This window comes from Pogona vitticeps, chromosome 2 (genome assembly GCF_051106095.1).
Source record: "Pogona vitticeps strain Pit_001003342236 chromosome 2, PviZW2.1, whole genome shotgun sequence".
Taxonomy (NCBI): domain Eukaryota; kingdom Metazoa; phylum Chordata; class Lepidosauria; order Squamata; family Agamidae; genus Pogona; species Pogona vitticeps.
The window spans coordinates 281,526,607-281,552,019 of record NC_135784.1 but is presented as its reverse complement, the minus strand read 5'-3'; the positions used below and the strand labels follow the sequence as shown (position 1 = coordinate 281,552,019).

At 40.5% G+C, this 25,413-nt stretch overlaps 1 protein-coding gene across 1 annotated transcript; it reads right to left on the bottom strand.

Moving 5' to 3' along the window:
- Positions 1-1,980: 1,980 nt before the first annotated feature.
- Positions 1,981-25,222, bottom strand: CENPK (centromere protein K; the record flags this gene model as incomplete). Its single annotated transcript, XM_072987115.2, has 10 exons — positions 1,981-2,435; positions 4,264-4,317; positions 7,728-7,860; positions 8,225-8,323; positions 8,468-8,550; positions 15,055-15,101; positions 19,829-19,901; positions 20,397-20,453; positions 21,217-21,354; positions 25,124-25,222. Coding segments are annotated over 10 exons (942 nt in total), but the record flags the coding sequence as incomplete, so codon positions are not given.
- Between the last annotated feature and the right edge of the window lie 191 nt (positions 25,223-25,413).

The following is a 25,413-nucleotide window of genomic DNA, read 5'->3' as shown; positions in this document are numbered from 1 at the left end:
GAGTTAGAGTCACAGGATATCTATACAGATTGGTGGTCTAGAGCACAATCGGAATCTAGATATACAAAAGATAAAATAGAAGGTTTCTACTTAGAGCAAACGATTTTTGATAAGCTCTTGTTAGGTTCAAAAGAACAAATTGTTAAGAAAATGTATAATTATATGCTGGAAACAAAAATGCAAGATGAAATGGTTAAAGAATGTATGATTAAGTGGGCACAAAACATAGGGCACAATATTGATATTGATCAATGGTTGAAAATATGGCAAAGTAATAAAAGCTTACAAGATCGGTTAATTTTAAGGAGAATATATATAAGATGTTTTATAGGTGGTACATGACCCAAGGAAAATTGTCAAAGATATACACAGATGTATCAAATGAGTGTTGGAAATGTGAAGCACAAGTGGGAAGTTTTTATCATATGTGGTGGTCATGTAGAATAGCGAAACAATACTGGAAAAGAGTACATGCTATGCTACAACAAATATTGCTCTGTGAACAAACTCCAGAACTGTTTTTATTGAGTATGATACCTGACAACATAGACAAGTCAAAGGATTATAGTTATATATATTGTTACTGCAGCCAGAATTTTACATGCCAAAAATTGGAAAAGTCCGACGGTACCGAAACAAGATCTTATTGAAAAGATACAGGAAATAGCGGAAATGGACATTTTATCAGAAGTGATGAAGGACTGTCCTATACAAAGGCAACAGAAAGATGGGATCTATTGAACAAGCGGACTGAATTAACAGGCAGCGTATGAATACCATATATTGAAATGAGAACCTAAACCTAGAAGGCAGAAAAGAGTAAATAGAATTATTTGAAATTTTGATATGGCAATAGGTTTAGAATGGATGTTAGTGTTATTGCTTCTCTTCTCCCCCATCAATTCCAATTCCCCTTTTCCTTTCTGTCACCCCTTTTGTTAAAAAATAAAAAATTTGGAAAAAAAAAGAAACAGCTGGAAGCATAATGCAGTCTATTAAAGACTCTATCTGGACTTCCCTGTAGCGTTCTCTATCTATTAGGTCTATGGTTCATGTTATATTATGTAATGATTCATATTTGTTATGTAATGGAAATGGTTCATGCATATTAATGTTGCTGAGAGGCGGAGCCGAGAGATGCTGTAAGAGGCGGCGCCTGAGTCAGTCAAGGGCGAAAGAGAAATGTAGGAAGAGTCAGGCAGGCGAGAAAAGTCAGACAGAGTTATGGAGTGTGTAGTTTGGGAAATTCTGAGGTGTGATAAGCTACTGAAGATATTTATGAATCAATCTCTGTAATCAATAAACTAAAGTTTTATTTAAAAGAACTCGAAGCGTGGACCTGAATCTTTCTGAAGTAATGGTGATATAGAGATCGCCTGGGGACAGCAGTGAAAGGAGAAAATGGTTTGCCTTCGTGTGCTCTGAGGCTTGATGGTCAAGCAAGGGGCTTGACTCCATCTGGACTTCTCGATTGATTATTTCTGTTCAATTAGTTTGACAAATTATTTTAAGTAATAATAAGCAAATGTTCATCTGCAAATGTGAGATGTTATTTACTGGAGAATCTGGAAGTGGCTGAAGCTGGGGAAAGATCTACAATTCTGTGATCTTTTTATACTTCCTTGTTTCTACATAATTAGTTTAGAAGTATCTGCCACAATTCTGTCAGTGACATGGCACTGAATGTGATCTGCTTCCAATGATATTTTCATAATGGTTACCACTGGATGGTTTTGGAACTGGGGAGTCAGGAAACAACAAGGGAGGCATGTAATGTATACACTTAAAATATTCTAAGGGTAGGTCTCTGATGAGATTTCTCTTATTGCCTCTCACTGATTACACATGTTCCCCCTGACTTTAAAGACAACATTCTGTGCTTCCTTTCTCACCAGATAGTCCCAGGAAGCTAAAAAATTGTCTTTTTAAACTGATGCCATACTCACATACCTGATTGGAAAGTTACAGCCAAACAAATCATTGGCCTAAAAGAGTCCTTTAATCTAAACTGATTTGCTATTCTAACAGTCTGAGTAGTTTTCAGAATACAAACATTATTTACAATTGTAGTAAAAATAACATTAGAAGAAACTATCACAATTTCAAACTAAAAGCCAGTGTTCTATCACCTAATTTACAGAAAAGTTATAAAACCTGTATGAAAACTTTGGAACATCAGTAATTAATATGATCACAGGCAGCTGAGAACATTTATATGTTTCCTTGTTAACATTTATTTTACTAATCAGATGGGGATTTAGTCTCAATACATCTTGCTATTGGTGAAAGTTTTCTAGACGTATTTGGTTTGGCTCTTCTGGATGTCTTAATGCTATCCCATAACGCAGCAGAAGTTCAACATAAGGAGGCCAAAATGCAGCAGTGGTTGCTATATATGGATCATGTGGTGTTTTCACAAGTTTGTGTATAAGGCTCTGAAAATAAGAAGAGAAAGAGATGTAATCGGTCAGAATCAATGCAAAATTGGTGTAAATGTACCAGAGTATTACACAAATTAGAAATAATGTTGAAATAATTCTCTTCTACATGACTTCAAACAAAATGAAAACTGATTTCAGTTTTATATTTTAAGTGAATTGAGAACAAAATTCCAGACATTCAGTTTAATGGAAAAGAAAAACTGATTTTAATACAGGCCCCATATATACTACAAAGTTCATTGATACCAAATAAAAAATAGTTTTAGTGGGAAAGCAAGCTTTAATGAAGATTAAACAAATCATTCAGCACTCTAGATTTAGAAGTTCTCATGCCATCAAGTATAACTTTATTCACTGAATTTAAATCCACACTGCTGGATTTGCATTTAATATCCACACCTTACAGGGTCATGTTCACTTCTTAAACCCATCCAGATAATTCAACAGCCTTGAGAGTTAAAATAAATCCACACATTATAAGAAATTTCAGGCTGTTTTGAAAACTTTTAGGCACTTCCTTATTCAATGCCAGCAGAACTGGGATGCTTCTTTTGTTCTTCCTCCAATCTCAGCTTTCTATGATGCTAAAATTCTGATTCAGAGAGTGTTCTAGCTCTGGAGTGCTGTTCTAGTGGTGCCTATTACGGCAGAAAGAAGAGAATCCACCAAAAGCCAAATTCAGACTTACCTTTCCCCCATGTCATGTGTACTTTATCTTATGTCATCTCTTGATGTCATCATGTCCTATTGTTGTTCACTCTCACACCCTTTGTATCTTTGGCTGCCACTGGCTATGAAAGACTATTTTTCACTATTATGCATGCCAGTTAGGGCTCATGGAAACTTAAATCCAATAATATATAGAGAAACATGCATTCGCAACCACTACAGATTGACACTGGCACAGATATTCTTACTCCTAGATTTTGGTTGCAGTACTAGGCACAATTATTTGAGATCTGGCAGTCCATCTTCTTGGACTCAGCATTAAGTAAGCAGACATATGAAGAGTTATGACTGTCAGGAGAGGGAGAGAGAGAAAGAAATACACACATCTCTGCTTCATATTTGGATCCTGTTTATTCACAGGATTAGCCAAATTTATTTGTTGGGATCCTGTTGAAAAAGCTTGTAAAAATGAACAAAGCAAAATGCTTATGGATCTTCCTAAGGGATGTATTCAGTATCTCTTTGTGGAAGTGCAAGCAGGTTGTGTTCTGACATCATGTGAGGGATCTCTACTTGCACATAGGTAGTATATGCCCGGCTGGAAATCCCATGTCATTGTGTTAGCAGTTCTATACTTTGTTGGTGCCCATCAGCATCATAGGCATCCTTCAGTCTCGAGAGACTATGGTATCGTGCTCTGTATGGAGGACTTGGAACAGCGTCTAGTGTGGCTGAGGAGGCCAATTCGAGAGTGACAATCCCTTCCACACTTAGGACAAATACAATCTGTACCCCGTCTAGCTCCCTGATCCTGCTGGGCAAGGGTCTCTTCAAATTGGGAGAGGCCGTGATGCACCGCATGCCGCCAGGCTGAACGCTCCGATGTCAGGGTTTCCCATCTGTTGAAATCCATTTCCATCAGCACCATAGCTGTTAAAGGCAGCACTTAAGTATGATGTCCCCAGACAGTTTTTTGTCTTTCCCATCCACAGTGCACTTGTGAAGGAAATGATACACAGGAACAAAAACTTGCTTCTTGTATACCATTTGGGATGCATCACTACAAACAATTTACTAATCCTTGGCATATCTTGTCTCCCTACCCCTCCCTACTCCCTACTGAAGGAAACATGATGACAAAAAAAAGTTTTACCTCTAAAATTTCATGTAGTGTTATTAGCTGTACATCCAGCTCTTCTGATGAACGCTACAGGGAGAAAAAGAGAGGTATGTTTAATTTCAAACTTAAGACATGCACAGTCACTAAAACACATTCACATTTAGAATTTATTTTTCTAATCATGCATGATCAAGGTGTGAATTTAATAAACTCAGAACAATGATAGGATTTCCTGCCACGGGACCTGACCTAACAGGAAAAGGAGTCTAAGATGTTTCAAAACAGGGAATTCTAAATGCACAACTACATACAATCCAAACAAGAAAATAAAAAGGTGGAAGACAGTAAAACGACCAGTGTGACTTCACAAAAAGTTCAGAAAAGACCTGAAAACAAAAAAGGACACATAGGAAGTGGAAGGAAGAGGAGGCTACAAAGGAAGAGTACAGATAGTTAGCAAAGAATTGCAGAGATGATATTAGAAAGGCAAAAGCTGAGAATGAGGTGAGCTTAGCAAGGGAAGCTAAATGCCAAAAAAAAAAAAAAAGCATTCTTCAGGTACATGTGTAACAAATGACACAAAAAAAGAAACGAGCTCAGCTACTCAGTGGGGATGGGAAAATGATAGGCTTGAGCGCTTGGCTGAAAACATCATGAAATTTAACAGGAATAACTGCAAAGTTCTACACCGAGTGGTAAAAACACACACTAAATGCACTGTTATAAGATGGGGGATATTTAGCTTAGTAATATTATGAGTAAGAAGGATCTTGGAATTGTTGTGGATCACAATATGAGCCAATAGTGTGGTGTGGTTGCAAAAAAGGGAATTGCTATTTCAGGATGCATTAAAAGTAGTCTCCAAATCCAGTGGTGTACTAGCCCCCCTCTATTTGGCACTGGTTAGGCCTCATCTAGAGCAGTGGTTCTTAACCTTTTTGAAAAAAACGCCCCCTTGAGCCATTGAGGAAGTTATCATCACCCCCCTCCCCGTGCTGATATCTTATTCATTTATTTGTTTGTTTGTTTGTTTGTTTAAGACACTTAAATCCAATGACCCCTGAAAACAAAATTCAATTCCAAGAAAATGAAATGCCCCAAAAAAGTAACATTTAATGATTTAGTTGCAAGTGAATTTTAAGACGCAAAAAGAAATATAAAAAGGGCATAAAAACAAACTGCGATGCAGGAACTAAAAATTTCAAGATGAAAACTCTGAAACTAAATTAAGATTGGAGGAAAATATATATTCATGCACACTGTAAAAAGGCTGCAGCCATCTTCACAGGTTTGGCTTGCTCCAGTGCCCCCCTACTGCCCCCCTTCTGCTCCAGTGCCCCCACGCCGCCCCTTTTCATTTTACCGCCCCCCTGAAAAATGAAATCGCCCCCTAGGGGGCATTATCGCCCACGTTAAGAACCACTGATCTAGAGTACTGTGTCCTGTTCTGGACACCACACTTTAAGGATGCCAACAAACTGGAACAAGGAAGACAACAAGGATAATCAGGTGACTGGAAACCAAGCCCTGTGAAGAAAGACTGAAAGAACTGGGCATGTTTAGCCTTGAGAAAAGAAGACTGAGGGGACATAAGACAGGGCTCTTCCAAAACGTGAAAGGTACTCATAAAGAGCAGGGGCAGGATCTGTTCTTGATCATCAGGACACATAATAATGGCTCAAGCTACAGGAAGCCAGCTTTTGGTTGAATATCAGGAAAAACGTCTTAACTGTTAGATCAGTATGACAATGGAACCAGTTACCTCAGGAGGTGGTAAGCGATCCAAAGCTAGAGGCATTCAAGAGAAAATTGGATAAGTACCTGCCAGATCTGCTTTGATGTGAATTTACATTAAGCAGGGGGTTGGACTCAATGGTCATAGCCCCTTTTAACGCAATTCTACAGTTCTGTGTACTTCTAAATCATGAATGTGGCTGGGAGTCCATATTGAGAAATGGTGAAAACAGATAGTATCTTCAGCCAAACAAGCCTCTCATCTACATTCACAGTGAGCCCAAAAGTTATAAACATGCAGATGTTTGCTAATGTATAGAGACTGCGATAAATCTGGGCATTACAATATAACACTGTAAAACAGCACTATTCCAATCAAGAGTGTATATAACTCACTTAAATTTCAGCATATAAAGTCATTCTGGAGCAGATGTTGTTCTCTGATCTGAATTTATAAATAGCATGTTTTAGCCATAATGGACATAGACAATAATTTGAAAACATATGGGCACTCTGGACAAAGTTAATGGTGAGGGGGGAAAAAGCACATCCTTAGATACCTTTTCTACCAATTATCAAATAATCTTTGTTGACTCTAATCAACTTTGCACTTAGCTGAGTTTGTTATATAACTTAAAATTCAAAGAAAATATAAATCTTCATGCTCATGGTTATGCAAACTATACTTTCTTAAGGAAGATTATCATCAGCATATCCTAGGTGATTTACACTGGTATAAATTTAATTGCATAATTCACAGCAGTGAACTCCTACTAAATATGACTGCTCACATTTGATGTTAGATACCCTGTTGTGCAATTGGCAAGTAATAAGGAATGTAAAAGTGAACTACTTAGTGGCAATTTGCTATGGTGATTTACACAATTATGTGGGTGTAAATCCCCAACAGCATTCTAGCCTATACTTGTTAGAAAAGCAAATAAACATGAGTAAGAGAAAGAGATGGATTTTCAGTATTTAAAAGCAAAGTGTGCTGCTTAAATATTGCTCCATAGCACTTCAAGCACTTTCTGGGTAGCTTACAATTTAATTATGTAGGCTACACACTGCCCTCTCAGCAAGTTGGGTAACCAGTTTACTGACCTCAGAAAGATGGAAGACTGAGTCAACCTTGAGCCAGCTCTCTGTGTCCATCGGAATCAAACTCAGGTAGTAAGCAGAGTCCTGACTGCAGTTTAACCGTGAATATTTATTTTGTCCAACAATAATTTTGTCAAATTATGTCAAGATACTATAAAAACCAAATGTGCAAAAGATTTCTCACAGATATGCAAAGCTATGGCTGGTGAGTCATGAACATCTCTGAAATTTGAATCTTGATTAGGTAGGGAATTCATGAGTTTGAAGGGGCTACTTGATGTGACTTCCTGAAGCTGCAGCAAGAAGAATGAGCACAGCCACATTTCCAGGACTTGCAAGTTTTATGGAGTAGTGGAACTGGTAGCTCAAGAGGTAGAGACAGAGGGAGCTGAAATTCAGGAAGCTAGAAACTGTGGCAGAGGTAAAGACAATTTTAATATGGGCTCAAGGAGGCTCAGAAAAGGAAGCTGCGTTCAGGAACAGTGTAGATATGGTTAGTAACAGTCGGTGGGACAACTACTGGCTGGAGGGTATCCAAAATGAATGAAAGAGATGCTATTTGAATTGTTATTTGAGTGTGTTTTAGCATTTTCATGTATGCATCTAATTATCGTCATTGACTGTAAATTATTTCTTAATGTGAAAATGCAAAATGACCGTACTCTCTTCTTTTTCGCTGTTCCACCATTCTCAGGGAGAGGAAAATGTTCTTCAAGGAATTCGCCCAGGGCATTCAGGGTCTCGTCTTTATAGGCTTTTATTTTCAGCATCTTATTTTTCAGTTCCTTAAAGGCTCTAAGATATAAAAATATGAAGTTTAACTATCATCATGTGGTTTTTTTTTAATAAGGGGGTTTGCAGCCCACCAGGCATCCTCAAACCATGGTCTTATATTACTTTTTGCTCCAAAAAACTCATTAGGGCTTATTTTCAGAGGATTTTTAAAAATTTTTTCATGTACAACCATCTACATTTATTCAAATACAGTCATGTCATCTTCTTCTGGTTGCTGCACTATGGTGGAGGGGAGGCTTCACTTAACTGGGGCTTATTTTGGGGGTAGGGCTTATATTACGAGCATCCTGAAAAATCATATTAGGGCTTATTTTCAGGTTAGGTCTTATTTTCAGGAAAACAGGGTATATATATACACACACACCTCTTCTGTGAAAAGTGTCCAACTTGATTGTTTATTTCTTCTTCGGTTTGGTTGAGACAGTCTATTAACTGCTGCTGTTCCTCCAACCACTTCTGTTCCCTTGGGACATAGATGTGAAGAAAATAATACACAAAACAGCTAATTCATATTTTAGAGAACTACTAAAAGGCTTAAACACTGGATACAGCAGACTATATATTAGACCAGATGGGCAGGGTATAAATCAAATAAATAAATATATACCTTGCTAAGTCTTGCTTCAGTTTTTTATTCTTGGCATGAAGTGTCGAAAGCACCATTTCAAGTTCATGGTCTAATTTCTGCAACTATAAAGAAAACCATTTTTGTAAAATAGATTTGTAATTCCTTGTTACACTGCTGTTAGAATCTGTCATAGAAGGCTTAAAAGTGAATGTTGAAACTAGATAGCAATCCATGTTTTCTAAACATGTGTAGACAGAAAACAAATCAGCACACTGAAATGTTTGCTGCTTCAAAGCAAGTAATCTTTTACAGCAGTGGTCCCCAACCTTTTCAGGACCGTGGACCGGTTGGGGGATGTGGGCTCCGTGCGTGGGGGGCCAGGAGCACTCCCATGCTTGTGGGTGGGCATGTCACGCTCCCGGGGGCGTGTCACACTCATGTGCACGAGCACGACACCCCCCAAGAGCATGACATGCCTGTCAGGAGCTGAGATCTGTGTCTGCAGCCCAGTTCAAGGAAGCCCACGGACTGGCACTGGGCCACGGACTGGAGGTTGGGAACCCTTGTTTTACAGCATACACATACCAAAGAAGTGATGTTAAGCCTGTTACTCTGAGTTATTGTTGTTGTTATGGGCCATCAACTTGCCTCCAACTTATGGCAACCCTATGAATGAGTAACCTCCATGATTTCTTAGAAGCAGGAGCTGCTTTGGGAAATTTTTACATCTGAAAAGCAGCATAAAAGTCTCATAGCATGACCTTAACTCCTTGGACTGATTAAGACCTAACAGAATCATTCTTTACTTGATGTTTGTTTCAACACTGTGGCTGTAATCGTACTGTACAGCGATGCAGTGGTGTACCTTTTACACATGAATTGTAATGAACTGAGAAATCTCTGTAGACATTATCTGTTGCATACCAAGTCATGTGACTGGGCTATCTGCATAACCACACCATGGGATTTCAGCTTGTATCTTAGATTGCTCATAAATATTAAGAACATTGTGTTTTATATCATTTTTTTCAGTTTTATGATTTCCATTATATGTCATCTTAAGAATAAAAACAACTTAAACACATGTATACTCTTGAGAAGGCACTTTCACACACAGACATTACAAGAATTTGAGATTTTCTGCTAAACTGTCCACAAAGCAGAATGTTAAACCCACGGCAATACAACAGACATGACATTTTGTCAAGACAAAGATATTGGACTACTACATTATTTTTGTTGTAACAAAATATGCATCAGTGGTTCTACTCCCATAACCTTTCTAGCAAAAAGCAAAATGTTGGATAGTATCAATATCAGGGAAAGCAAGGCAAGGAAATTATTTTAAACTAAAAAAGTTATAATCTAAATGTGTTTCATTTGTTAGTCATAGTATAATCACTTATTTTAACAGAGGGATTACAAGAAGCTTTCTGGGTAATGTTGCACTGCAGTTCTCTAACCACTATGATGAAATCCTACCGCAAACACACATTCTAAGTTTGCTTTGTAGCCCCCAGACTGGAAGAGTTCAAGAGTGGCATGCTATAGAATCTTTGGGGAGGAGCGGCGGTTACAGACTGTTACCTGATTTATAATATCTTTCAGTTTAAACTCCACCAAGCTAAATAACATCCATTAGTCACTTATGGTAGGCAACAGGGCCTTGATAAGACTACAGTTTTTGCTGCCTACTAAGGGCAGGAATGTTGTCATGCCTGAAAACCTTGTGTTCATGTTGATACTAAAACATTATAAGCTGTAAAGGCCTGACTTTAAATAAATCCACAGCTTCATCAACACTAATGACAAAAGCATACTGGTGTCCATAGCATAAGAAATTGACCTTCAGATTATCTTGAATTTAACCCTCCCCTCACAGTAAGGACACTGAAAATTGAGAAACCAGTTATACTAGAACAAAGAGTGTAATGAGGTTCATCTATAATTTTAGGCAGTTCCTCTTCTGGCAATTGAAATGACAACATAGGAGTATCAAATAAAACAACTTTTATTAATATAACCATTAGTTTCTTCTTTATTTAATTCAACAGTTTCATTTAATGACAACTGAGGGGGGGGGAACTATCCCAAAACAACAATAAAGGTTTCTCATTACTTTCTTCTTTCATTGATAAGTTTTTGAAAACCTCTATTGGTTGGTTGGATCTCTCAGACACTGCGCACTGCAACAATGGTCCCGCAGCATGGGTGACGGGACCATTCTCCCCCAGGAGGTTTCTTGCCCAGAGCTAAAGATCTGGGATGATGGACGTACTTCACTGGTCCCGCACCCTTGGGATATACTAGCACCACCCATTCTTCAGGCATCAAACCTTCGATGATAGGTTTGATTCTTTCCCTGTCATGAGACCTATCTTCATTGTTTTCTCTGACTCCTTCTAATTGTTTTCTCGGTACAGCAAACACTTTTTGATCCTCAACTCTTTTCTCAGTCAAACTCTCTTCATATACTGTCACTTTCTCAGTTTCGGTTGCTTTGTCATTAACTTCGGTAGTCAGGAAGTCTTTTATTTTCCTTCTTGTTGACTGCTCTCCTCTCGCATCCGTTAACTCTAATGCTCCTAACGTCTCGCGCCTCTCTCTCTCTGCTTCCACTTTTTCCGCATGCTTTCCCTCTTCTCCCTCAGCTTGCACTCCTGACTCTTCTTCATTCCCTATCTCCCTTTCCACATTGACTTCTTTGATTTCATCTCTCGTACCTTTCTTTCTTTCCACTTGATTCCCCTCAGACGGCTAAGGGGACGGCTCACTCTCTCCTTCTCGCTCTGACTCTCTCTCACAAAGGGGTTGGAGCAAAACATTTCAAGAGTGGGATAGAAATAGTGGATAATTCATTTCTGCAAATATTTTCAAAGTGGAAAAAAACTGATCACTGTTAAAATAGCTCAGTTTGACAGCTGCTTTAATGCGTTATCTTGTGAAAGCTGTTTTACATATTGATGATATTTGAATTCATTCTCATTGTTCTTATGCCCCTCTCCAGTGTGTACAGTTGACAGCCCTTTTGTAAGTGGAAAACAGTTTGGATCCACCTTTTTGGCTTTTAAAAAATGCTTTTTATAGGAGCTTTATCCAACTTACTGCCCTCTAGAAGTGTTGGACTGCAACTATCAAGATGCTCAGCCATGCTGGATCAAGATGACAGTTATAGTGCAACACATTTGGAGGGCACCAGGAAGGCAGGAGGGGGGAGGCTGATCTAAATGTAATCTAAATGTAATTAAATTCCAGTTATTCTACCCTAAATGCTTTATACCGTACAACTGCACTCATTTCACACACTAGTAATGTTATGCTCAAAATCCTCCAAGGTAGGCTTCAGCAGCATGTGGACTGAGAACTCCCAGAAGTACAAGCTGGATTTTGAAGGGGCAGAGGAACTGGAGACCAAATTGCTAACATGCATTGGGTTATGGAAAAAGCCAGAGAGTTCTAGAAAAACATCTACTTCTGCTTCATTGACTACAGAGGGGCAATGGGCTCGCCACCCTTGTTGCGGAACCATATGTACCGGGCGCAAGCAACAACTGAGAGAACCGACCGACAAAGAGAAATTGAGCAGAATTTGTTACTAAAGGACATTAACCAAGAAAAATCTTGTTATTCTTCCCCTCAGTTATCTGTTTGCTGTTCTAACGAGTTGAATAAAGTTGAAGCAATAGGTTCTGTTAATAAAAGTTCTTTTATTCAAAATAACAACTCATCTTTCATAGTTCAAGAAGAGGAACAGCCACAAGGAAAGAACAAACCTTCTTACACTGACCACCTTATCTATAACCTGAGAAAACAATTTGTGGGACAGGAAGCAACAGTTAGAACTGGATATGGAACAACTGATTGGTTCAAAAATGGGAAAGAAGTACGACAAGGCTGTATATTGTCCCCCTCCTTATTTAACTTATATGCAGAATACATCATGCAAAAGGCTGGACTGGAGGAAACCCAAGCTGGAATTAAGATTGCAGGAAGAAATATCAACAACCTCTGATATGCAGATGATACCACTCTGATGGCAGAAAGTGAGGAGGAATTAAGGAACCTTGTAATGAGGGTGAAAGAGGAGAGTGCCAAAAACGGTCTGAAGCTCAGCATCAAAAAAACTAAGATCATGGCCACTGGTCCCATCACTTCCTGGCAAATAGAAGGGGAAGATATGGAGGCAGTGACAGATTTTACTTTCTTGGGCCCCATGATCACTGCAGATGGTGACAGCAGCCATGAAATTAAAAGACACCTGCTTCTTGGGAGGAAAGCGATGACAAACCTTGACAGCATCTTAAAAAGCAGAGATATCACCTTGCCGACAAAGGTCCACATAGTCAAAGCTATGGTTTTTCCAGTAGTGATGTACAGTGGGGTCTTGACTTGCGAACTTAATCCGTATTGGAAAGCGGTTCGCAAGTCAAAACGTTCGCAGGTCAAAATCGGCATTCCCATAGGAATGCATTGAAAACCATTGTAATCCGTATCTGCTCTTAGCGTCCATAGAAAGTAATGGGAAGCTGCTATTTCGCCTTCTGCCACTAGAGGGGGATATTTTGTAATCCCAGGAAGGCGAAACAGCCATTTCCTCCGAGCTCCGGGGGAATGGGCCGGGTGGAGATGGGAGCAGCAGCAGCACCTGGTGCCCGACCATCAAGGCTCCCCGCGGCGCTCCCTCCCTCCCTGCCCGGCCCCCATTTCCAGCCCCAGCCGGATCCCTGCCCTCCTCACTCTCCGTCCCCAGCCCCTGTTCCCATCACCCGCCGCCCGCCTAGTTCCCCGGCATGGAGCCCTCCCAGCGCCAGGGCCACCCCGTGAATTCACTCCCGCCCTCCCGCGTGGGCTCACTGGGGCGCTCGGAGGCTCCTCCGCCGTCCTTGCCACTGCCTTTTGCTGCCGCTCGGCTCACCAGGGCCCACCCAGGACAGGCGGAGGCCCCGGCCGGGCTGGAATTTTGGCGGCTGGAACACCCCGAGGCGCCCCAATCCCGGAGCAGGAGCAGCGCTGCCGCCTCTCCGCCTCTCTCCGCCTTGCCGCTCTCCTTCCCCGGCCATTGAGGCTTCCCGCGGCCCCCGCAGCGCTCCCTCCCTCCCCCCGTTTCCAGCCCCAGCTGGGTCCTGGCCCTCCTCGCTCTCCTTCTCCAGCCATCCGGGCTCCCTGAGGCCCCCGCGGCGCTCCCTCCCTCCCCGCCCAGCCCCCGTTTCCAGCCCCAGCCGAATCCCGGCCCTCCTCGTTCTCCTTCCCCAGCCCCTATTCCCATCACCCGCCGCCCGCCTAGTTCCCCGGAATGGAGCCCTCCCGCGCGGGCTCACCGGGGCGCTCAGAGGCTCCTCCGCTGTCCTCGCCGCTGCCTTTTGCCGCCGCCGCCAGAGCTCGGCCCAGCGGGGCCCACCCAGGACAGGCGGAGGCCCCGGCCGGGCTGGAATTCTGGCGGCCGGAACACCCCGAGGCACCCCAATCCTGGAGCAGGAGCAGTGCCGCCGCCTCTCACCGCGTCGCCACCACCCGGCTCCAGGTGCTTTCCCGCTTTTTAAAAAAACTTTTTGGTACGTACCTCAATTCTCCGTTCGCAAGTCAAAATGGATTTTTGCGGACGGAGAAGTACGTAACTCAAAAAGTTCGTACCTTGGGCCGTTCGCAAGTCAAGACCCCACTGTACGGAAGTGAGAGCTGGACCATAAAGAAGGCCGACCACCGAAGAATTGATGCTTTTGAGTTGTGGTGCTGGAGGAGACTCTTGAGAGTCCTCTGGACTGCAATGAGAGCAAACCTATCCATCCTAAAGGAAATCAACCCTGAGTGCTCACTGGAAGGACAGATCCTGAAGTTGAGGCTTCAATACATTAGTCATCTCATGAGAAGACTCCCTGGAAAAGACCCTGATGTTGGGAAAGTGTGAGGGCAAGAGGAGAAGGGGATGACAGAGGACGAGACGGTTGGACAGTCACTGAAGCTACCAACATGAATTTGACACAACTCCGGGAGCCAGTGGAAGACAGGAGGGCCTGGTGTGCTCTGGTCCATGGGGTCATGAAGAGTCAGACACAACTTAATGGCTAAACAACAACAAATAGTTTATAACCACATGATGGGCAAAATCCTATTGTTCATCTTTGTGCAGTGTAAACTTGATGAGAGTATGGGAAATCATTTAAATTTCAAGCTTCCTATCCTTGCCCTCTATTTCATCTTCTGAGGCTCGCTGGGGCTCCCTTTTGCCCTGAAGCATTTAGGAGCTTTGCAAAATGGAGCTCTAGGAAGCCTCGGAAGCTGAGAAGGGGGGAAAGGACACTTTAAATTAATTTAAATTCATTATACTGTACCTCAATATGATTTATGCCATTTGAACTATACCAACAGGATTTTGCCCATTATATGTCAATTTCCGGTTTTAAAAAAAGCAGACTGTCTCTAATTATACCAATTACTTCTTATGACAGGGTTTAAATACTGGTGTACAATTATTAATTGCAAATTCAATAATCCTTCACCACTTGCTATGTTAGCTAAGCCTGATAGGAATTGCAGTGCCATACATTCCCCAACCATAACCACTTACATGTATATATACCTCAATATTTCTAAGAAATAACAAGTAACTCATAGTCTAATAAACGTACCTGGTCTATTCCTAGTGCTACCAGCACATCTGGATTTGTAGTAATTACTGGAAAAGAGCACAAGTTACCAATATAGTTTAAAAAAATAAAAATACATTTATTTGCAATTTATTTTGTAAATCAGGCTAAAAGTATGACATTTTTGTTTACAACTTTAGTAACTGCAATAATAATTCTATTACAATTTGATGCATATATTTCCTTCATATATATGCAAAACCAGTTGAATACATGCATGCGCGCGCTCTTTCTCTCTCTGATTTCTATCATATTCTCATCTTTATGAGATCACCAGGCATAGGCACTGTTATGTTCACCCCGTGCCCCGACCGTTCAATGGCTTTCAAAGGAGAATAAAAAAATTCATCAAAAATTAACGAAGACTCAGAACAACACCAAATTAAGTTTGCATAGGTTTCAGGAGGTGGGCTAACGATTGCAAGCATTTAAAACATGCTTCAAACAGTTTAAGACACTTTTACAGGAGCGAAAACAGACATCGTTGAGTGAAAATCCCCCACAGAGAACATCGTTAAACGATGGGGGAAATTCCTCAAAGAAACCCATCGGTAAGCGAATTCTTCGTTAAGTGAGGCACCACTGTATTCTGCCACACATTCAATCACCTCCTGTTTTACTTATTAACATTAACCAGCTTATCTTTATTAGTTACAGTTCTCACTCTATGACTATCTCTCTCGCTCTGCAAACCTCTCTCTCCCTCTTCTCACTCACTCACTCTCTTAACTGATTTAACTGACTCTCTGCCTCCGCCCCTCCTGTCCTCTCATAGGCTTATGCAAATGAGCATGAGCTATGAGTGACAGGTGTGACGTGGGGCATCCATCGCAGGCACCTCTCACAGAGAACAACATTCTTATAAAATATTCAGTCTGTGTCTCTCTGAACAGATATGAAATGCAGAATCAGTCTCGTCCAGGGGAAATGCATCCCATTTCCTTTCTTCTTCCCCTTTGTGTTTGACTGATTTCATAAGCAAAGGACACTGGTGGGAAGGGGCAGCTAGAAGGAAGATGCCTTTTCCTCTCCACCCAGACCTAGAGGTTGAAAGAAGTAGATCAAGCACTGTTTATCCTCCTTTATCAACATTCACAAGCCTAGCTGCAGTCAAGATCTCCTCCATCCACACAGTGTCTATCTGGAGATATAGCCTGGTCCATGGGAATCTGACTTTTTTGTGAGGGGGGGCAGGGTGACTAGACTTGACACCACATGTGAAACTAACTTCCTCCATGAATAATTTTCTATTCTCCAGAGGAATATTTCTATTAGGATTTGCCTTAAAATTGTTTTACTATAAAATTGTTATTATAAAATAGTTCTTACAGTGTTCTGTGTGTGCCATCAACTGCTTTCATCAATACAGTGGTGCCCTGCTTGATGACGATAAACCGTTCCAGCAAAATCGCTGTAGAGCGAAATCGTTGTCAAGCAAAAATAAAAAAACCCATTAGAATGCATTAAAAACCGGTTAATGCGTTCTAGTGGGGGAAATACCTCATTGTGCAGTGAAGATCCTCCATAGGGTGGCCATTTTTCGGTGCCTGTAAAGCGAGGAATCCATCCTAAACACAGCGGGGAGCCATTTTGCACAGTGGACGGCCATTTTGCGACCCGCCGATCAGCTGTTTTAAAACCATTGTTAAGCGGAAAAAATCCTTTGAAGCGTATTCATCATCAAGCGGGGCACCACTGTACAATGATTAGGAATCCTATTCATTTTTCTTATATGCAACTTTGTAAGATTTGTAGGATATACTTTAATCATTTAGACATTATATGCTATCACCTACAATAGACATTTAAAGGCCTCCCACTTATGAAAGACAACCTAGATCTTTCACAGTAACCAGGGCAAATCATAGATAGCATTTTCATTTACGGCAATGTCTCAAAGCAACATTTCCATCTGAAGAGATCTTTCAAAGTAGCACATAAAAGCAGCAAACACACAGCAAAATAACAAAAATAAAAGAATGCAGTTGAAAATACAGTGTTTGTGCAGCAGACAAATAATAAACACAGAGATAACTTAAAAACTAGAGTGGGGAAGAGCCAGGAATTAACACTGAAGGCATACCAAGAAGGATAATCTTTGCCTGCAGATGAGTTAATAAGAATGAAAATCAATAAATAAAGTACTAGATGAGTAGGTTCCAGTCTGGGAAGGCAGGATCATTTGGGACTATATAACCCATCAAAACCGGGTAGGTGGGGCTTGTCAGCCTTGGAGGGCAGCCCATCTAGGAGAAGGAAAACTCCGATTTCAAACCTCCACTGCCACTGATGGAAAAGGCTTCAGGAGTAAACCTCGAGGCAAAATCCGGAGCCAGAGTCCCGGAGGCAGTTCGTGTCATTCTGGCAACTCCTGCGACGTCGCTGGAACCAGTTGTATTGGCTCTTGCCTTTCCATTGGACTATTTCAGCGACATGGAGAGGGGGGATTTGCTGCTTGGGTAACAGCCTATCCTCCATATTATTCTATCCAGGCTTCATGCTCTGGAGAGGACACTCATACAGAGCGTGTTACCATGGTCTTTCAAGACTGAAGGATGCCTAAGAACCCATCAAAAATATGAGACAAATACAGTGGTGCCTCGACTTCTGGCCGTCTTGACTTGCGACCAATGCGAGTTACCACCAGCTCTGGTCACAACATTTTGTTTTGACTTGTGACCGGTGCTTTGAGATATGACCAAAAAAGGCAGGGAAATTTGAACTGCTAATCATAGGTCAGCGAAAACGCTGCTTCTCTGTAGCTCTTTCGCTCCAGTGGTTAGAGAGTGTGCATTTGCAGAGAGTGGACTGTCTGGTACTGATTTTTGCTTTTTAAAATTTTAAAAACTGCCCGTTCTGGGCGAGTACTGTACAGGGTTTTGCAGTGTGGGTTTCGGCTGGGTGGGTGGGGGTTATGTTTCTGTGCTGTATTGCAGAGGCCCCAACCCCCGGTCCATGGCCTGAGCCGAACCGGGCCGTGGAGACAGACCTCTCACCCCCCCCACACACGAACTCACCCCCGCACAGCTAATTTGTGTATGTGTGCGCTCTCCACCGCACCCACACAAGTGCCACCATTTGTGCATGCGCACGTGAGAGTGCTGATTTGCACATATGCATGAGCGCAGGGGGTGCCTCGCCCTCTCCAGCCGATCCACGGGGTGAAAAAGGTTGAGGACCCTTGCTGTAATGGGTCTTACAGTGTGCTTTTTAGTCTCTGCTGGAATGGGTTTGTCTGATTATGTGGCTCCTATGGTTTGGGCTGGGTGGAGGGGTTATGATGAGTCTTGCAGTGTGTTTTTTAGTCCCTGCTGGAATGGGTTTTTTCTCAGCTGGAACAGATTAATCTCATTTCAGTGTATTCCTATGGGAAATGGTGCTTTGAGTTACAACCAACTTGAGTTAACAACCATCATTCCAGAATGGATTAAGTTTGCAACTCAAGGCACCACTGTGTACAGAGAACTTCTTTCTGTAAAGAAACTCCAAAGACTATGGACAGATTATGTGCCCATAGAGATACAGGCTATCATTTTCAGTTCTATTTTAGCTTTCTCACTGGCGCTTTTCTAAATAAATAATACAATACAAAGCTTGAAAATCAAAGAAATACCATTCTTCTTTGCATAACTAGAGGCAAACAGAATGTTCCACACATGCTAAGGAGCTTTTACAAGGCAAAATTGCTTGTAAAGTCATTGCTGATCAAATTGTGCTTTATTGAAAAAGAACTAATTGTATACAATGATGTATTACTACTGATAGAGAGACCCTTGACATAACAGGTTATTTTGACTGGAATAGAGAAGAAGACAATTTGGATGTATTAAATGTAAGTCAAACTAAGATGCAAAGTCAGATGTCAATTGGTTGAGGCTAACAGAAAATCTTGCAAAAACAACATCTGCAGAAAACATATCACTGGGCAGACATTAGGAACTGGATCTTCATGGGTAATGGGACTGTATACTTGCCATGGACTAAAAAGTATGAGAGTTATGATACTGGAGAGGAAATGAGGAGTACGTCTTAATTAATTTACCAAACACCTGAAGGCTATTGCTGTATAGGATAGCACAGCTTGGGTATAAAGAAATACATTATGGGATTATTTCAGATGACCAATGCTACATTTCCTATGCAACAAACACTTCACAATAGATCGTAACACAATTAAAGTGATATTAGTTAACTATTCAGATGATACAAAACCATGTAAAATCTAAGCACAAGATTGTTATTCCACATATTCTCTGACCTAATGTAATATGGCAGCCACAGCTTGAAAAAGTTATTGTTTTGTACTACAACCCCCAGAATCCCCGTCAATATGATTAATAGGTGACTGGCTGAGGGATACTTGGAGGCACTGTCCAAAAAGAAGCTTTTCCAACCATGGACCAGACTGAACACAAGAACAGAAAAAAAATATTGTATTTTTTATTTACAACAGACCTCTCATTTCTAACTGACTTGTACCAAAGGTAATTGAAGAACCTTGACATTAAAAAAGAACAAACATAGGCCATTTGCTAGAAAAAATTTCAATGGGAAATATGAAAAATTAAGAATAATGCCATGAAGTTGCCCGACAGACAGAGGGAAGGCCTAACATGTGTCAAAGATAAATGTCAAGAAACATGACACCTTTTTAATACAGTAAATGAATGTTCTACAGAATGTTGAATTTTGAGCATTTAAGCTTTATAAAGCTTAGATTTAAATTTCTATAAAGAATTTCAGAGGAAAAACTTACTTTCTGGTTGTCTCTTCTGCCATTGATTAAACTCCGCTGTTAGAGACTTTAGTCGTTTCATTAACAGGGAAAACTGTTAAACAATAGAAATTTATCTTAAAATATGCTTTGTTACACTGATTTTTAAAAATTAACTGTTTGACACATAGAACTAGCATGTTTAACGAACTCCTCCTGTCCTCCTTTAATAAAACAATAATCTTGGACCAAATTCTAATCCCTGTCACCGAACAGCATTAGAGGATGTGTTATGGTAGAGTCCCTTCCTAACTGGCTGTGTTCCTTGGATAATGTTGGGATTCAAACCACTAGGCAGTTTTGTTTGCTTGTTTTGCATTTAAGCATCAAACCTACCTTCCCCAATCTGGGGCTTTCCATATCTTTTAGACTATAACTCCTATAATTCCCACCTACCACAGCCAAGGGAGGCGATTTTATGCACTTCAACACCTTTATGGCAAATTTGATAAATATATAAACACAAGCAAGTAGACTTGAAAAACTCTTCTACCTGCTATTCTATGCACAGAAAAATAATTCTTTTGTGGTTCTTTAATTTCAACCTTACCTTGGGATCTGCGCCTGGAAGAGTTTCTGTTTCTTGAAATATTAATTTATTCTGACACTTGGTTAAAAAAAGAGGGGGGGGGGATAAATTAGTAGCATTCCTTCTTAAAATCAATTAAGTAATCACATATTTTCCTCCATAATTAAAAGCATTAGATCTCAAGCACTAAAGGTACAACCTATAGTTAAATTTGCTGAGATACCTTCAATTTCATCTGGAGAATTAAAGCATAGGCTGAATTCTCTCCCCCTGAAATAAAGATAGGCTATAAGCACTTAAATTTGTCAGGACTATAGCTCTTAGAAGTACAATGGATTATTCTTAACAGTTCCCCTGTATTTGATAATGTCTACAACATCATAGTGTTTTATGACTTCAGGTGTATTGTTTTTAAATCCGTCATTGCACCCTTTGCTTCTTGTCATTTTTTCTAACAAGCTTTTCATTAACAAAAACATGCTACTATGTATTGTCAACATCATGAGTATTATGTGGTACAAAACTACTATCTTGGCTTGGTATTTAACCACTCAATTTCATCACATTTATAAAAAGTTGAAGTGAAAATCAGCTCTATCATGTGCTGTTTCAAAAATGAATTGTATTCTTTACTTTGTATTTTCTCAAGAGATTGTGTTTTGATTCTTCATCAGGCTTAGGCACATGTAGAAGCATAACAGAAAAATGAAAAGCATCAAAGAGACATTTGTGCAGCTCCAGTAAGCACATCAATATACAGAGTAGTGTAATGCTTTTAAACTCTGTGAGGCTATTTGCTAGTAGCAGCATCAGTATTCATTTCTGATATCCTGTTTATTACCTCTTCCATTTGTTTCCATAATTCTTCACACTCTTCTAATAGTTGTTCTTTGGCATCTTCTGAATTTAGCAATGTGCTGGCGATTACTGAAGACACATCTTGATTATATAGAGAGAAATTCTTCTCAAACCTCTCAGCCTAGAATAATATTATTTCTATTTATTTTTGTGTATACTTGTTTTAAGTTTTGTAAAGCAAATATAAAACATGCTTTAAAAGCAGGTATAACCATTTGAAACAAATAGGCAAACATCAGTTATATGTCAACACTTAAAGATGAAACACCAAAACAAGTATCAGTCACATTCTAAATTGGAAACACCTAATGGGTTGTAGCTAATGCTACATGTAAGCCTACTTGAATCAATGGGACTTCCAGAGGAGTTAGCTCACCAAGACCCCCATTATTCAATATGCCTTATCTAGTATGACTTACTACACTAAGCAATAGGGTTTCAAACATTGTTTCATGGCTTATAAGAGTAGTAGCAAAAGGTTGTAGCCAAAAAATTGCCAACTATCAACTGAGGAATACAGACGCAAAGGACAGATTCATAAAAGTTGCCAAATCACCTGAGAAACACTTGCCCACACAGCAAAGATCCACTGATCTCAATAAGACTAGGTACTTAGGAATAACAGTAGACACTAACTTTATGGCAAAAGACCAATAATATTTGGAACAGAATCTTAACCGTTTCCAATTATCACTGTTCCACAGGATTTTGAAGTAAGGTGGAGACTTTGCAGCAAGTAGATGGGCAGTGCAACTACCAAGTGAATCTTGACTCTGCATATTAACAGCTAGAAACATTTCATATAGGAATATGATTTATTTAGGAGATGAAGTGAAAACAGCAATATGACATATTTCTATAGTACTTGATAAATCAATCATATTTGACAGTTTTGACCTGTAAGACAGATTAGAACAACCATAACGTCATAACCCAAAAGGGTTGCTGTTTATCAAAGTCAAGAAAGACTTAAGGTACAGTATAATTTTAACAAAATGTATGAAATTTCTCTATGTCTCTAAAAGTCCAGATTTTATTGTTATATATTATATCCAGTATGTTTCAACCTGAATCTTTAAAATTATTTAAATTTAAGGTGGTTTTATAATTTGTGATTTTTAAAATTGTCATGCTTTCTATTGTTACACTGCATTATAATGGAAGTTATTTTGGGATGATCATGGTTTTGAGAGCTAGTAAACAATGTCAGACATACAGTTTGTACATTATGCAAAATTTCATCACAGACCAAAAAGGTGATTCAAAATGAGAAATGTTTACATAAAGAAAAGATTGGCAAAAACTGATAAAGCAGAGTTGAAAATAACTATCTAAAACAGAGGTAGGCAAAGTGCAGACCTGGAATTGTGTATACCCTCAAAGACTTCTTAATGTACCTCAAAAATAATAAACTCAGTGAATCCTCCAGAAATACCAATTCAGATTTTAAATGTATTGCAGGACCCTTATGTGATACCTAAACATTAAAAAAGCACTAGTTTTTGAAAACTGAAACTTGAAAACTCCACCCCCACCTCTTGACAAGCAGCATCTGGAGGATCCTGGGGGCAGAAAATTAGCCACCAAACACACCAAAGTAGCCCATGCCAAATAAAGATGTGAAAAACAACTAAAACTAATTCCATAACAATGTAGGTTTTGCCAATAAGGAGATAATGTGTAGCCTATAACATTAGCCTATCTTCCTTATGGGGCCCACAGATTGGAAATCTTCAACACATTTCCCAAACCCAGAGACCATAGATTGCCGCAATGATCAGACCATTTCATTGACTTCCCATTCAAATAAAATAATGTTTTGATTATACAAAAATTTTCACTATCTATGGAACAAGAAATGCCAGATATTCAAGCTGGAGTAAGAAAAGGAAACATTAGATTGTACTGCAAATATACAGTGGCTACTACAGAATTTCAGAAAAAGTTTCATGGATTGTCTTTGAATGTATGGCTCATGAAAAACAAGAAAGCATTTTAAAAGAAATGGGTGTATTACAATAACCAATTGTCCTGATGCTTGATCTGCATCCTGAACAAGAGAATACAGTTAGGAGATACTGTAACATGGAAAAACAGAATGGTTCTTGATTGGCAAAGGTATTGGACAAGTATGCATTTTATCTCTTTTCACTCAATATAATCAGCAAAACATCACACAAAAGCTGAATTAGAGTCAGATTAGGAATGAAAACTGAAAGAATACCAGTAATTGAAAATATGCAGATTAGAGAAAATTAAATGAGAAAATGCAAAGGCAGGATCATAACTGAGCATGTGTTGTATGTGCATACGGTGTCTATACATTCAGCGACAATGAACTGAAAAAATAAATTGTAATTGAATAAAGACGAAATAATGATTATAAAACAATTACGTGACTTAAATATTGATAACTAAGAAACTGAAATTGTCAAAGATTTCTCTAATGGGGCATGTGACCAAGAAAACAAAAAGCTTGAGACTGGGAAGGGCAGATGTGAAGATTCTAAAGTGAAAGGATATGTCTTTGAAGATAAAAATTAAGGTCATTCAAACTATTAGATTCTCAATATCTATGCATAGATGTGAAACTTGGACAATGAGAGTAACTAATAGAGGGGCAATCAATTCATTTAAAATATGATTATTATAGAGTTTTACGGTACATAATTGCTAACAAGGCAAATAAGTGGGTTGTAGAGAACTTGAGGAAAGCGATGATAAACCTAGACAGCTTCTTAAAAAGCAGAGACATCACCTTGCTGACAAAAGGTCAGCATAATCAAAGCTATGGTTCTTCCTGTAGTGATGTATGGAAGCGAGAGCTGGACCATAAAGAAAGCTGACCGCTGAAGAACTGATGCTTTTGAATTGTGGTGCTGGAGGAGGCTCTTGAGGGTCTCCTGGACTGCAAGGAGAACAAACCTATCCATTTTGAAGGAAAGCAATCCTGAGTGCTCACTGGAAGGACAGATCCTGAAGCTGAGGCTCCAATACTTTGGCCATCTCATGAGAAGACTCCCTGGCAAAGCCCCTGATGTTGGTAAAATGTGAAGGCAAGAGGAGGAGGGGACGGAGGACGAGCTGGTTGGACAGTGTCATCGAAGCGACCAACATGAATTTGACCCAACTCCGGAAGGCAGTGGAAGACAGGAGGGCCTGGCATGCTCTGGTCCATGGGGTCATGAACAGTCGGACACGACTAAACAACAGAGAACTTGAAGCCTGAATTCTCCCTAGGAGCTAAAATGACTAAACAGAGGCTACCCTATTTTAGATATATTATAAGAACACAACACTCACCAGAAAAGACAGCAATGCTAGAAAAAGTTGAGGATGGTAGGGCAAGAGAAAGACCTGAGTTCGATTGATTCAGTAAAGAAAGCAGGGCTGCTATTAAGTTTTTGGATACTATTACTTCATAGCATTGAATTAAAGTTAAAAATGGTGTGACAAGCACAGAACACACACACACAACTTAAGCACCCTCAGTCAAAAGAGTTGCTAGCATCTCCATCCAAGAAAAATAAGCGGAGCCCTCCTGGAGCAGACCAAAGACCCCATCTAGTCCGGCTTCCTTTTCTCTCTCACACACGCAGACACACTGGCCGACCAGAAGTCGCTGGGCAAGCCATAGGACTGGATCGGAGTCCAAGGCCCGCAATCCTAGACGTTTGCAAGACCAAAAAACACCGCCAGGTCCAGGCACACGCATTGAGTGCTCGCTTCCTGCTACACGTCGACGCCAGAAGGCTGGGAGCCGTTGCCTCGCCAGACATTTTGGACTTCAGCTCCCGGAGATTTTAGTCACGGTGACCAGTGGTCGGGAATAGCGGGGCTTGTAGGCCAAAACCTGGGGGAGGCAAAGGCCCCTCAGTCCCTGCTCTCACGGGTGTCCTCTGAAGCCCAACCGACTGGAGGAACCAACGACGGTCTCCTCCTCCTCCTCCTCCTCCTCCTCCTCCTCCTCCTCCTCCTCCTCCTCCTCCTCCTCCCACTCTCGACCGCCCAACGTTACCATGGCGCCCTTCCCGGATCCTTCCTTTTATCTCTTCCGCCGCTCGGTGAGGAGTGAACGGCGTCGCTTCCCTCTCGTCTTCAAACCTGCGCGGGCGGAGCTCTGATTGGTTGACGGCGGGAGCTCCGGGAAGGAGGATTGGGGGAGAGAGAGCGCCTATCT